The sequence below is a fragment of the Dendrobates tinctorius genome, unplaced genomic scaffold (genome assembly GCF_039654945.1).
Source record: "Dendrobates tinctorius isolate UK_male_01 unplaced genomic scaffold, ASM3965494v1 ptg000254l, whole genome shotgun sequence".
NCBI lineage: Eukaryota > Metazoa > Chordata > Amphibia > Anura > Dendrobatidae > Dendrobates > Dendrobates tinctorius.
The window spans coordinates 14,639,993-14,656,542 of record NW_027361921.1 but is presented as its reverse complement, the minus strand read 5'-3'; the positions used below and the strand labels follow the sequence as shown (position 1 = coordinate 14,656,542).

General features: G+C 41.8%; 1 protein-coding gene across 1 annotated transcript in view; it reads left to right on the top strand.

The window, feature by feature from the left end:
• Positions 1 to 16,550, top strand: part of COL3A1 (collagen type III alpha 1 chain) — a 200,447-nt gene that overhangs the window by 66,370 nt on the left and 117,527 nt on the right. Inside the window, exons 7-10 of the mRNA XM_073558192.1 lie at positions 708 to 761; positions 8,640 to 8,693; positions 11,725 to 11,778; positions 12,194 to 12,247. Of these exons, the coding sequence (XP_073414293.1) occupies positions 708 to 761; positions 8,640 to 8,693; positions 11,725 to 11,778; positions 12,194 to 12,247 (216 nt within the window). The remainder of the gene's footprint in view (positions 1 to 707; positions 762 to 8,639; positions 8,694 to 11,724; positions 11,779 to 12,193; positions 12,248 to 16,550) is intronic.

The window sequence follows — 16,550 nt, the reverse complement described above, 5'->3', positions numbered from 1 at the left end:
GACGAAGAAGGAATTAGCTAGAGACAGTGAATTACAGAGCTTGGCCACTAGGGGGAGACATGGTACAGAGAAAGGAAAGGCCTTAACAACAATTAATGCTAGGAAAAGTCAAGTCATGGTGGGCGGAGCTAGTGGGACAGGAGAAGGGGATTTCCAGGCTGAAGGGAAAAAATGGGGAGGTTCCCGGGAATTAGGAGAAGAAGAGCTCAGGAGGAGACAGAGGGAAGAAGAGCTCAGGAAGAGACAGAGGAGAGAGATCGAGAAGAAGGAAAGAGAGAGAACACAGAAAGGGGGGGGTGGCCCGGAAAGACTTCTGCTGCACAGGACAGCCTGGGGGTACCGGACTGCTGGAGAGCTGGGCACCGAAGAGAAGTAGGTGTGGCAGAGGGTGGACGGGTCAAGTAGGTGATCGCTGTGGCCATGGGCCTAAGGCAGCCACAGTCAGAGTCTGAAATGACGTCGCACTGGGGAAGCAGAGGAGAGAAGGAAGAGGCATGTTTACGGGTACCAGGCAGGTGTGCAGAAGCTGTCTGAAATTGCTGTTGCTGAAGAAAGGAACCGAATAAAGAAAAACCTGTTGATACAACTATGGACTCTTGTCTTTGGTAAAGACGGAAGTGTGAAAGGGACCACCCCTCCCAGTCGGCACACGTTCCTACATCTGATTAATCAATATGCATTTTTTTCCTCTTGTTTTCTGCCAACAGGGAACTCCTGGTTATCAAGGATCCCCAGGTGAATCTGGACAACCTGGTCCTCCTGTAAGTAACTACTGTGTACAAGTCTGTCTACAGATCAGCAGAATCTTGGGGTTTGTGCACACAACATCTTTTTCAAGCAGATGTAACTCTCAAAACAACCTGAAAAAAACAATTTCTAACCTCTCAAAAGAATGAACATGTGCATTTCTTGGTAAAGATGACTTGCTCATACAGTGGGTACAGAAAATATTCAGATCCCTTTAAATTTGTCACTCTTTGCTTCATTGCAGCCATTTTGTAAATTAAAAAAAAATTCACTTTTTTCTGTGTGTCTTCCAACAAGACAATGACCCTAAGCACACAGCTAAAATGACAAAGGAATGGCTTCGGAACAATTCTGTGACCATTGTTGACTGGCCCAGCCAGAGCCCTGACCTAAACCCAATTGAGCATCTCTGGAGAGACCTGAAAATGGCTGTCAACCAACATTCACCATCCAACCTGACGGAGCTGGAGAGGATCTGCAAGGAAGAATGGTAGAGGATCCCAAATCCAGGTGTGAGAAACTTGTTGCTTCATTTCCAAGAAGACTCATGGCTGTACTAGCTCAAAAGGTGCTTCTACTCAATACTGAGCAAAGGGTCTGAATACTTTTTTTCAGTCAATGCTTTTTTTCAGTCAAGATGGGGTGCAGAGTGTACATTAATAAGAAAAAAATGAACTTTTTGAATTTATCAAATGGCTGCAATGAAACAAAGAGTGAAAAATTGAAAGGGGTCTGAATACTTTCCGTACCCACTGTATGTGCATGCTTTTGATCATCTTTTAAAAGCTTCAGGTGGATTCCAAAGACCCCAAGTGACTAATAGTAGTAGCCTGAGCATTCTTCAGGTGTTTTCCACTCTAAGAATGGCCTTCATGTTACAAAAGAAGTCAATGTGAAAACTGAAAAGACGCCCTGTCAATTTTTTAAGCGTCAATGGCGTTAATGTTGAATGTCATTAAAAAAAACATAAGACACTACTAGCAAAAAAAACACGCAAAAAATGCAGCAACAAAACGCTAAAAATAAAAATTTTGTGGTCAAAAACTTTGAAAAAGTGCTGAAAAGAAAAAACAACACTAAAAGGGAAGCTTGAGGGAAAAAAAGCTTTCATTTCCTGAAGCATGTTACTCTTGAAGAACTCAGCAGCTTCTGCTTCCTGGAAAAAGGCATCAACATTTCAATTAGTTTTAGTTCATGTTACCCTGTAGTCTAGAAAAACTTTGATCATCATCTGCCTGCATAGCCCAGTTATTGACCTTACGCTCACAATCTAGAAGCTTTTATAGTGAGGTCACCTTTACAGGGACTCTGTCAGCACAGACTGACTGCTCAAACTGAGTCCATGGGGGGGCGATCATTTATATTCACCTTCCCACCTGCGTGTTTTCCCTCAGTCTCCACCCCCTCTTCTTTGATTGACAGCTCCAGCCAGAGAAGAGAAGACAGATGGGAAACACAGAGGTGGGACGATGTATATAAATGATTGGCCCCGCCATGAAGCACCGAGCGCCTGTACTTGGTTTGTATGGTCATATCATATGATTTACTAGTAAGAGAGAGAAGCAGCGCAGTCGGAATTACATACAGTATCTTACATATGGATGCAGGCAGTAGAATATCCCATTCCACAGATACACATAAGATCCAACAAATCAAGAAAACCAGTTTTCTTTACTTATATAGCTGACTTATCCCCAGGATAGGTGGATATCTGACATTCCGCAGCAGCTCCAATCATCTGGTAGTGCTCCGGACGCTGGATGCAGATACTGTAAGCAGAGCTCTATTTAATGTGTAGTCACTGCTGGGTGCTGCACAACAGCTCATATTCCAAAGACTAGGCGCTTGAAAACAAGTCAGGCTGTTTTTGTGTCAGAAAAATTGTATTTATTTAATACTGACACATTTGTTTTATTATATTTTCTTTGCCTGTCAATAAATCATGGTTTACAAGATCTCTGCTTGCTGAGATTCAGTGAGAAATGTAATGTTTAGAAGATAAAGAACTGTCTAAGTCACTTAATGGACTTGAAAACCATGAGGAATTTATACGCAAAGTACATTACAATATTGTTACATACCGGTATTTTCCCATAAAATGGTGTGCAGATCAGCTCACTCGTCTGCACACGAAGATATACACGGGCACACTGCGGCTTTAAGAACTTCCTTTGATTTATTATAGGCAGCATAAACCAAGGTGTAGTAAAGAAAATACAGCCCTCTGGGCAAAACAGGAAGACGAAACAAAATGGTGGTAGAACAAACACAGTCCTTCTGTGAGCAGGATTCCTCCCACTCACGGCTGGCAGAACACACATTGTTCAGCTTCACAGGTCCAAGCAACATTTTCCTGGAGTGCTCTTTCTCCAGGCGCACACACTGAAAGCTCTTTTCTTCAGCTACTTAAGCCCATACCATGTGAATCATCAACCACGTGACTGATCACATGACTGTGACATCATCAAGGTACTGTCAGCACACAGTGGTGCCGCCTCTGTAGGTGGAGATATGGGGGGACACTTTCCCACCTGCTCTATGAATGTCCCCCTAAAAACCAGCACATAACATACATTAACTTAACCCTCTTAAAACTTACTGTCCTGGAGGAAAAAGAACTCTGGATTTAACATCACTGACACCATTAGATGTAGTGAAACATATCTCCCCTCTATTACATTACCAGTGACTTTGTCACATATTCCCCCCCCCTCTGCCGAAAGCCAGGGGTTTTGGCACCTTCACTTGGTAAGCAGGGGAGTCTGTACAGGTCATCTGTGTTCCCATGCAGCTTCCCTGGCCTGTGCTTGACATAAAAATCAAAATCATGCAGTGCTAAAAAACATCTAATCACCCGAGCATTCTTCCCCTTCCTTTCCCTCATCCATCTCAGGGGCGCATAATCCAATACTAGCCTGAACTTATGGCCTAGCAGGTGGTTCCTCAGGCTGTCAATCACCCATTTGATGGCCAAGTAACATAGTAACATAGTTTTGAAGGCTGAAGGAAGACCTTATGTCCATCTAGTTCAGCCTATTTTTATTGCAGCTGTTCTGCATTGTTGATCCTGGGGAAGGCAAAAAACCCACAGAGTAGAAGCCAATTTTCTCCATAAAAATTCCTTCCCGAATCCTAAGCTGGGTCAACCATCTACCTATAATATTATGTTACTCGTAACCTTCTATACTGTTACTCACAAGAAAAGCATCCATTCCTTTCTTAAATTCATTCAGTGAGTTGGCCATCACCACTTCCTCAGGAAGAGAATTCCAGAGCCTCACTGCTCTTACCGTGAAGAACCCTCTTCTATGCTGGTGCAGAAATTGTCTTTCCTCCAAACGAAGAGAATGCCCCCTTCTTCTTGTCACAGTCCTTGGTACAAACAGTTCATTGGAGAGATCTCTGTATTGCCCTCTGATATACTTGTACATATATATTAGGTCTCCCCTAAGTCTTCTCTTTTCTAGAGTAAATAGACCTAATTTTGATAACCTTTCTGGGTATTGTAGTGAACCAACTCCAAAGTACTCTTTTTCAATGATGGCATAGTTCTTCTCTCAGAAGGAGAGTTTCCTACTCAAGTACAGGACTGGGTGTCATCCCCATCTATTTCCTGGGACAGCACAAATCCTAACTCGACCTCTGATGCATCCGTCTGGAGCACAAACTCCTTAGTGAAATCTGGCGTGACCAAGACTGGCTGTCTGCACAGGACAAGCTTCAACTCCTGGAATGCCATCTCGGCTTCAGAGGACCATTTGACCATCTTCGACTTTGTCCCTTTAAGGAGGTCCAGCAGAGAGGTGACAACCATGGTGAAGTTCGGGAAAAACTGTCGGTAATATCCCACAATGCCCAGGAATGCTCTGACCTTCTTTTTGGAGACCGGCTGCAGCCACTTTTGGATTGCCTCCACTTTGTCTATTTGTGGCTTTATTTTAACACACCTTTGTAGCCCAAGAATTTTCTCTCTTCTTTCCCAAGGGTGCACTTCTTTGGGTTTATGGTAAGCCCTGCCTTCCTCAGTGCATCCAGTACCGCCTGGACCTTCTGCAGGTGACTTCCTCACTCCGGGCTGAAAATAACGTTGTCGTCCAAATAAGCTGTGGCATACTTCTTGTGAGGGGCTAGGATCCGGTCCATAGCCCTCTGGAAGGTAGCTGGAGCTCCTTGTAAACCGAACAGCATTTTGGTATACTGGAAGCATCCATCAGGTGTAGAGAAGGTCATCTTCTCCTTGGAACTTGGGGACAGGAGAATCTGCCAATACCCCTTCATTAGGTCCAGGGTGGTGAGGTATTTGACCGACCCTAGCCTTTCAATGAGCTCATCAACCTGGGGCATTGGATACGCATCAAACTTAGACACCTCATTTAGCTTCCTGTAATCATTACAAAAGCGACACTCTCCATCAGGCTTCGGCACAAGGACAATAGGGCTGGATCAACTGCTCTTTGACTACTTGATGATGCCCAGGCTCAACATTCTCCTCACCTTTTTGGAGATCTAGGATTCCCCCCAGTGGTGGCTGTACTACTCCTCTTTTGGAGCTCAGTTTCCCGCTGGTTTCTTTTGGGACCTCTTGACCACTTGGAAGTGTTCCACTAGGCCCACCAGTTCTTACGCATTTTGGGGATCTCCCTGGGCAAACCAGGTCTGCACCAGCCTAGGAAGGGAGTGTACGAATCTGTCCATGACAGCCCGCTTGACCATCTGGGCTGGATTGGAGGATTTTGGCTGCAGCCATTTTTGGATTGCTTTCACCTTGTCTATCTGTGGCTTTATTTTGCCCCTTCCGACAATGTAGCCCAATTATTTTTCCCGCATGCATTCTCCACAACCTGTGATGGACACGGAGGTAGACACGGGTATACTGCAGCTTTAAGAATTTCCCTTTGGATTATTGTAGGCAGCATAAACCAAGGTGCAGTAAAGAAAATACAGCCCTCTGGGCAAAACAGGAGAACGAAGTAAAATGGTGGCAGAACAAATACAGCCCTTCTGTGAGCAGGGTTCCTCCCGCTCACGGCTGGCAGAACACACGCTGTTTAGGTTCACAGGTCGAAGCAACACTTTCCTGGAGTCCTCCTTCTCCAGGCGCCCACACTGAACACTGAAAGCTCTTTCCTTCAGCCATTTAAGCCCATACCATGTGAGTCATCAACCACGTGACTGATCACATGACTGTGACATCACCAAGGTCCTGTCAGCACACAGTGGTGCCGGCTCTGTAGGCGGAGATATGGGGGTCACTCTCCCACCTGCTCTATGAATGTCCCCCTAAGAACCAGCTCATAACATCCATTAACTTAACCCTCGCAACACTTACTGTCCTGGAGGAAATAAAACTTTGGATTTTATATCTCTGACGCCATTAGGCGTAGTGAAACATATCTCCCCTCTACTCCATTACCAGTGACTCTGTCACAATGGATATTCTGCATTTGGTAAAAGTGCAAATCCCCTTTTTTAAAGTCAGTACTTTTTTTATTGTGTTATTTTCTGAAATAATTTCTCCCTTGTTAAAGGGTTGTTCTCATCAGCTTTCAGGAGTGCTCTGCCCCCCGGCGGGTACTCCTGCATGAATAACAGCTTTACTGTGCTACTGGCCTGAACTGTGTGCACACCACTGTGGTTCTATGATGTAGCCTCCACGGTATCGGAGGCACAGTGGGGCTGAAGATGGCCGGGACCAGGAGTTAACCACGCACTCCAGTGATCCTGGTCAGTCTCAGTGCAGTGCTTACAAGCTCTATTGGAAAAGGCTAGCAGCCCTCCTTATGTTTGGACTCCACTGCTGGACAGTAGCGGGTATTGGACCTCTTGGCAGTGCGCAGTAAAAAATGAAATATAAAAATTGAACTAATGGGGCAAGTTTTACAGGCACTATGCAAATATAGTATACTATACCCGGCAAAGAAGATGGGATTAGCAGTATAATTGTGTATTATGTAAGAAAGCTTGTCATACTGTATACATACTCTATTGACACTGTACAACTACCAGGAACATTTTGATTTCATGGCTTGAGCCTGCACACGTTCAACCTTCATCAGTGCACACACAGAAAACATTTCATTTCCGATATGTTAATAGACCAGAATAAATACAGTTAAAAAAATAACTCCACCTTAGATGCATCGGAATGACATTATATATCCTAAGTCATATTGCAAGGCTTGTTAAAGAGTCAATATTGACTTTTAGGATCATGGCTTCCAATAGGTGGCACTAGAGTTCAAATCCTTTACCTCTCTGAAAAGACAATTTGCATATTTAATTTTCCAGAGGAGCATGCTTAGCTTATAAGTCTCTTCAATCTGACATGCCAGGCTTGGTTTGTCACCCTCCACATGGACAAATGCTACCCCTGAGACATTATGGCACAAAAAGGAAATCTTTGACTTGCTTGTTGTAGTATTCTGTATGGCCTGTAGATGGCACCCATAGTTTATAAGATTCAATTGAATGCATAAAGAATTCCTGCAAGCAGCGTGTCTCAGGATACAAGAATAAGTGCATGTAGAACACTAATCTGTTCCCCTTCGTCATGCCAGCAGCACTATAAGGGGATATCTCTGCCTTTGTGCACTAATAGGCACATGGCATTTTAATTAATCAAATGAAACATTAATTAGAGCGCCATGACCCTATAATGTATGTCTAGCTCCGTCTATCTCGTGCTTATAAGGCCGGTTCAGATGGCTGTATTTCAGTCTTACATGACTATGAGGTTGTAAGCCAAGATCAAGAAACCTGAGATCAGTCCAACCATTGCAGTCTCTATATTGACATCCGTCCACCTGAACCCCAGTTTATAAAGTGGAAACAGAGTAAGAAATGTGTGCTGCTGTTAGGAAAACATTGAGATTCTGCACTTTCCTTACTTCCTACCTGCAGTATAATTATGGGGATTTATTAAAGGGAATCTGTCACCCTTTTTTTGGACTATGAGCTGCCGGCATCGACATCAGGGGCTTATCTACAGCATTCTGTAATGTTGTAGATAAGCCTCCGATGTAACCTGAAAGATGAGAAAAGAGTTATATTATACTCACTGGGGGGTGGTCCGGTCCGATGGGTGTCGCCGTCCGGTGCCTCCCATCTTCATACGATGCCATCCTCTTCCTTGCTTCTGTAGTGACTCCGGTGCAGGCGCACTGCTCTGCCCTGTTGAGGGCAGAGCAGAACTGCAGTGCAGGGCAGAGCAGTGCGCCTGCGCCAGAGCCACGACAGGAAGGGAAGAAGAGGATGGCATCGTATGAAGATTGGAAGCGCCGGATGGGACTGCGACGCCCATTGGACCGGACCCGACGCCGGGGTGAGTATAATCTAACTTGTTTTTCTTATCTTTCAGGTTACATCGGTGGCTTATCTACAGCGTTACAGAATGCTGTAGATAAGCCCCTGATGTCGATGCCGGCAGCTCATAGTCGGAAAAAAAAGGTGACAGATTCCCTTTAAGAAGAAACCACAACAGGAGAACTCTGGCAGAAATGGCAAATTCCTGCATAAAACTCTCTCCTGTGAGAACCACAAATTCAGCCGATTGAACCACAGACTTGCTGATCTTCCCAGGAGGAGCGGTATCTTGGAGAGACCTGCTCCAGTCCCTACATCCAGCTTCTGACATTGCACGCTGCACCTCTGCTCATACATTATTGGTGGCCATATACACTGATCTCATCTTTATCCAATTCATCGCTGTCCATCAAATCTATGGACTGAGATCCATCAATATAAGGTCATTCACACATAAATTACACAGAATGAACAGAACATTTACATTTATTAAGTTGGAAAGTCACTTTATGTCACTCTATTTTCTTTATAGCAATGGTGTTTTTGTACTCTTAAAACCCAAACAATTTATGCTGTTTTTTTCTTTTAAGGGACCTCCTGGACAAAATGGACCTATCGGACCTATGGGTCCATCAGGAAAAGATGTAAGTACATGTTACAGTATGTCATCTCAACTAGAGCTGTAACTAATGGACGGTCTTTATAAGCTGTAATACATGATCAATATATTTATCAAATGTGTCATTATATTATTATTATTATTATTTATTCTTAGAGCATCATTGATTCCAGGGTGCTGTATATGAAGAGGGGTTACATACAAAATACAAATATAAAACACAGTGAACAAACTAATAGTGACAGACCGGTAGAGAGGGGAGAGGACTCTACGCTTGTGGCCTTATATTCTCCAGGATTATGGGGAAGGGGACAGTAGGTTTGGGGGTTGCAGCAGCTCTGGTGTTGCTGAGGTGGCAGTGGGGTCATTGCAGGCTGTGAGCTGTTCTGAAGACACAGGGTTTTCAAGTCCACCTGAAAGTTCAGCATGTGGTGGACTATCGGACGTGTTGGGGCACAGAATTCCAAGGGATGGGTGATACTCGAGAGAAGTCTTGGATGCGATTGGGTGAGGAATGTATAAGTGTGGAGGAGAGAAGGAGGTCTTGAGAGGACCGGAGATTACGTGAGGGAAGGAGAGATGGAGGTCTTGTGAGAAGGTTGCAGGAAATTAGTTCAGAAATATAAGGAGGAGACAGATTATGGGCAGCTTTGTAGGCCCGTGTTAGTAGCTTGAAGTGGATATGTTGTGAAGTTGTGAGCCAGTGAAGAGATTAGCAGAGAGGAGAAGCGCAGGAGAAGAGAGGAGAGAGGTGGATTAGTAGGGCATTATATGTGGTGTCCATACGGCACATGGTTGGAGCAATTACATTGAACGGATCAGCTCCAAATATAATGTTAAGGTTCACTAGAAATCTAGCCAAGACTATATTACATTGCAGTGTAAGAAGAGAGGAGAGCAACATCTTGACCAGTATTCATGCATTATTGACCAGAGGAGAGCAACATCTTGACCAGTATTCTCAAAAAGAAAAATACAAACCACTTGCGTTGTTTTTTTCCCAAGGAGGTTATATTAACTTTTATGCTCATACTTATTAATGTCTCACCGTGGGGAAGGCAGGATGGGAACATACACTTTGGGGTGGCGTTAACTCTGCACAGGGTATTGCACTGTCTCAATGTTATGGCATTTACTCAGACAATTGTGTGTATTTTGCTTCTAAAGATGGCTGGATTCACAAATCTCTGCGTCATGGTCTGTGATTCACAGACTGGCCGTGGGGGTCTCTACTCAACTCAATAGTCTCATAGGCATAAATGAGATGGTCAAAATCAGTTCCAGAGCCCTGCGGCCAGTCCGTGCATGGCGGCCTGTACATGGATGTGTATATCCATGTGTAGACATGCGCAATTGTGTCCAGGTCTCATAGCATCATACAGCAGAACAAAAGGTAAAAGAATAATAAAGTTATCAGCACATCCAAAAAATAGATAACAGTTTCAAATTAACAATTAATATCCACATGTTGGTGATAGACAAAAACAATAGTACGCATTTCTGGCATTGTGTGTGCCCTTAGTCCAGGGGTGTAACATCCATGGTCGCAGGGGTCGCAGCTGCATTAATGCCCTGACTGGTGTATGGAGCCCCTATGAGCAGAGGGGGCCCGCATCGGGCCCCAGCGGTGGGGCAGGCTAGCCCGGGGGGTCAGGGACACACCATGTCAGTGCCGACTCCCCCCGCCGCCACATTGAACTATACCGGCGTCTATGACACCAGTACAGTTCACAGCAATGATAGAGAGAGCGTCGGCTGACGCTGCCTCTCCCATCATTCCCCGCTCTGCCTCTGACACACAGCGGGTGCGCAATGACGTCATCGCGCTCTCACTGTGTGCCAGGCAGAGCAGGAGACAGGAGCCGGGAGCAGCGCGGGCACGAGGAGAAGGTTAGGAGTGTTTTTTTTTTAAATGCAACAGTGAGTACAGCCAGGACTGTGGGGCCATTCTTGGGGGGCTGTATACCATGGGGGGTGCTGTGCTGTATGCCATGGGGGGTGCTGTGCTGCATACCATGAGGGGGTGCTGTGCTGAATACCATGCGGTGCTGTATACCATGGGGGGTGCTGTGCTGTATACCATGCAGTGCTGTATACCATGGGGGATGTTGTTCTGTATACTATGGGGGGCTGTATACCATGCGGTGCTGTATACCATGGGGGGTGCTGTGCTGTATACCATGGGAGGCTGTATACCATGTGGGGCTGTGCTGTATACCATGCGGGGCTGTGCTGTATACCATGTGATGCTGTATATCATGGGGGTGCTGTGTTGTATACCATGGGGGGTGCTGTGCTGTATACCATGGGAGGCTGTATACCATGCGGGGCTGTTCCTCTATACCATGCGGTGCTGTGCTGCATACCATGTGGTGCTGTGCTATATACCATGTGGTGCTGTGCTATATACTATGCGGCTGTGTTATATACCATGTGGGGTACATTATATTCTATGGGGGAGGCTGTGTTATGGGGGGCAACATTATATTCTATGGTGTAGCAAGTCAGACACCTGCCCTTCGCTCCTTTCATTCTCTATGTGGGGGTGGAGTTATGGGAGTGGTGGGGCTGTGGACAATTCAAGGGATGCTCCTGGGCTGGTCTCAAGGGGGCCCCCAAAATTTTGCCGTATGGGGCCCCGAAATTCCTAGTGGCAGCCCGGGGTGGGGGGGCCCCATGTGAAAGTTCGCACCTGGGCCCATAACTTTGCAGTTACGCCACTGCCTTAGTCATAGAAAATGTGAACACATTACGGAAACATACCTATAAGAGCGGACATCCCCCAATCATGTGGAGACGGTGATCACCATTAGGCAAATGGTGAAAACAATGATGAATTGGGCCTTGCATGCTTTCCTGACGTGAGAGGCACACTCAGGCCCATGGAGTTAAATGCATTTAGTTATATCACTATGTATTGCAGCATGCTTGAGTGCATGAAGGCTACAGAATAACTATAATCTCATTAATTCAGATTCTAATTCAAATACAAGGGCAAGATGGATCTGAAAATGTGTCCGCTAACAACTTACAACACATTACTTACTTTTCTTTAGGGTGAAAGCGGTAGACCTGGAAGACAGGGAGAACGCGGAGTCGCTGGCGCCCCTGTAAGTAGGACTGAAGCTGATCTTGTGCCAGAGTGAGTGTGAACACTGTCAGCCAGGGCAAGCTTTCAATCTTTACACTGAAAGTTGCAGCCATATTGGACAGGCAGAATTTCTTCGTTTTTTAGGTATCTATACAGCACACATAGCAGATAACAGCGTTTCTTAAAGCAACATATTATGGTAGACTATAAAATAAAAAGTGTCGCTGAGCAGTAAACTGTAACTGGACACTTACACAGCAAAAGCCAATGAATGAGATCACTTAGGTGTCAGGTTACACTATTCTGCACCATCAGATGGTGCTGCATTGTTGTCTGTGTGTTAGGTTAATAAATGCTACATGTGTATGTGAGTTATTCTGACGTTGCACCTAAGCAGAATAATTCTAATATAAGAATTCATTGTTTGCATATAGGGTGGCAGAGGACCACCTGGTATGGCCGGCTTCCCTGGAATGAAAGGCCACAGAGTAAGTATTTCATCACAATCTCTTATCTATTTTATCATCTTCTAATCAAAGAGCACATTGGCAATTAGCATAAAATATACATAATAGATATGGTAGAGTAAACTATTTTAATTTAATTATATATTCCATTTAGATTGTAATTCTATATATTTAGTATGCATTGTCTTACTTGTGTGTTCTGGAGACTTTTTCAATATCATATACTGTAGCCCTCACTATGTTGAGCATAGTTTTGTGACACAAGAAAAACATAATAAAAAAAACCTGCAAGAACACACATGTCCTACCCTAAATCACCACTAGGTGGCTACACCTCCAACTGCATGCACAAGTGATTCTATATAACCTGAATGACTGCAGATGTCGCATGACCATATTACTAGATATAAGTATCAGGGGTGTGCTGCAGATAACATCACAGCTACACCATTGCATCTGCTACACCATATAAGACATCTGAGAGCAAGATTCAAAATAGACCTTCTACGATCATGTCAGTGGTGACTGGTACGTGTAATCCGTATTATGCAAAGCAATAACCATAAAATCTTACCTGGGCATTAGTTTGTCACTTATCAATTATATTTAATACTAAATGACATTTATTTATACATTCATATTAATGGCACACTGTGCCTGTACATCACATAAAGTCTACAGCTAGAGCTTTTCTCAACATTTACTCTAAAGTTCCCATAGGCCCACAGTTACCAGACAGAGGCCAAAAGTTTCTAAACACAGCAGCTGATATGAATACATGTATTGGAGATAGCACACTGCTCAACTCTCAAACTAAGAAGGAAAAGTCATGGGAAATCACAGGATGGATTGACATGGCGAACGTAGATTTCAGAATATTAAATGATCTCTAATGATTACTGCTACAGAGGGGTTATATGATTACACCTACACATAGATACAATCAATGCACAAATAATAATACACTTACACACAGGTTATAATATGAGTATACATACAGGCAGATAATATGAATACATGTAAACAGAATGGGGTACAATATACATACATACAGATAATATGAATATATATATACACACATATTAAGATTGATTATCCATACATACACACATATTTGTTCCTTTATAACGGGTAAACCATCAAACCTTTATTCATTTCTTTTTGGGGACATTATTGTTCCATTATCACAGGCAAAGGTGCCCCAAATTAATAAAACATATGTAAGATTGTCACAATGCAGATCCAAACACATTACGATTTGCAGGGCTAGAAAGAGCCGGATATCCCCCACAAGGTGGGGATCATAATGGATCATTGTTAAAAAGAGGAGCAAAATGGATTTTGAATTCATCTGCCCAAGGCCGCTGGGTCTTAAAGACAGAATTGTCTGTGTTTTTATAATGTTTCTAATGATTGTATATTGTGTCATATTGTATAACGTTTTCTATGTAAGGACACTACACGATTACCTAAATAGGAAGTAGTATTACGCCATTCCTTACCTGGACCCATAGAAGTGCTGTGGAAGCGTGAAACCAGTGTCGCCCACTTCTCTCCCACACTCCCCCTGCACACCGCACATATCTCCTGGAACTTGGATTAAAGGACTTTTAGTTTCAGGATGTGGAGAGTGCGGCTTTTCATTTTTTTTCATGTTGCCATGATCATTATTATCATCCGTGTGTATGTTCACATTATGTGGGTATGTGTATTCATATGTGTGTAAGTGTACTACTATTCTGTGTGTTTTTGTTTTCATATTACCTGTATGTGGTTTTATATTGAGAGTGTATGTATTCATATTATCTATGGTAAAATGTATTATCTGGGTGTATATTCATATTATCTGTATGTAAGCGCCGTGGAAGCGTGAAACCAGTGTCGCCCACTTATCTCCCACACTCCCCCTGCACACCGCACATATGTCAGGGAACTTGGATTAAAGGACTTTCAATTTCAGGATGTGGAGAGTGCGGCTTTTCATTTTTCTAAGTGTTGCCATACAATTTGATATTAGCAGAGGACCATCGGTAATCCAGATTTCAATAAGCTCAATATAGATGGAGGCAACTAATTACTGTATGCAGTCTGGGGCCTGCGGAGGTTTTTTTGGATTCTTATTTAATTATATGATAATAATAGACATTCACATGGATAATATTAATATGCATACACTCATAACATGAACACACATACATATAATGTTATTACACATACACTCGTAATATGAACACACATACAGATAATGTTATTACACATACACTCATAACATGAACACACATACATATAATGTTATTACACATACACTCGTAATATGAACACACATACAGATAATGTTATTACACATACACTCATAACATGAACACACATACATATAATGTTATTACACATACACTCGTAATATGAACACACATACAGATAATGTTATTACACATACACTCATAACATGAACACACATACAGATAATGTTATTACACATACACTCGTAATATGAACACATACAGATAATGTTATTACACATACACTCGTAATATGGACACACGTACAGATAATGTTATTACACATACACTCGTAATATGGACACACATACAGATAATGTTATTACACATACACTCGTAATATGAACACACATACAGATAATGTTATTACACATACACTCGTAATATGAACACATATACAGATAATGTTATTACACATACACTCATAATATGAACACACATACAGATAATGTTATTACACATACACTCGTAATATGAACACACATACAGATAATGTTATTACACATACACTCGTAATATGAACACACATACGGATAATGTTATTACACATACACTCATAATATGAACACACATACAGATAATGTTATTACACATACACTCGTAATATGGACACACATACAGATAATGTTATTACACATACACTCGTAATATGGACACACATACAGATAATGTTATTACATATACACTCATAATATGAACACATATACAGATAATGTTATTACACATACACTCATAATATAAACACACATACAGATAATGTTATTACACATACACTCCTAATATGGACACACATACAGATAATGTTATTACACATACACTCAATATGAACACACATACAGATAATGTTATTACACATACACTCATAATATGAACACATATACAGATAATGTTATTACACATACACTCATAATATGAACACACATACAGATAATGTTATTACTCATACACTCGTAATATGAACACACATACAGATAATGTTATTACACATACACTCCTAATATGAACACATATACAGATAATGTTATTACACATACACTCGTAATATGAACACACATACAGATAATGTTATTACACATACACTCGTAATATGAACACATATACAGATAATGTTATTACACATACACTCGTAATATGAACACACATACAGATAATGTTATTACACATACACTCGTAATATGAACACATATACAGATAATGTTATTACACATACACTCAATATGAACACACATACAGATAATGTTATTACTCATACACTCGTAATATGAACACACATACAGATAATGTTATTACACATACACTCCTAATATGAACACACGTACAGATAATGTTATTACACATACACTCATAATATGAACACACATACAGATAATGTTATTACACATACACTCCTAATATGAACACACATACAGATAATGTTATTACACATACACTCATAATATGAACACACATACAGATAATGTTATTACACATACACTCGTAATATGAACACACATACAGATAATGTTATTACACATACACTCGTAATATGAACACACATACAGAAAATGTTATTACACATACACTCATAATATGAACACACGTACAGATAATGTTATTACACATACACTCATAATATGAACACACATACAGAAAATGTTATTACACATACACTCAAAATATGAACACACATACAGATAATGTTATTACACATACACTCGTAATATGAACACACATACAGATAATGTTATTACACATACACTCGTAATATGAACACACATACAGAAAATGTTATTACACATACACTCATAATATGAACACACGTACAGATAATGTTATTACACATACACTCATAATATGAACACACATACAGAAAATGTTATTACACATACACTCATAATATGAACACACATACAGATAATGTTATTACACATACACTCATAATATGAACACACATACAGAAAATGTTATTACACGTACACTCATAATATGAACACACGTACAGATAATGTTATTACACATACACTCATAATATGAACACACATACAGAAAATGTTATTACACATACA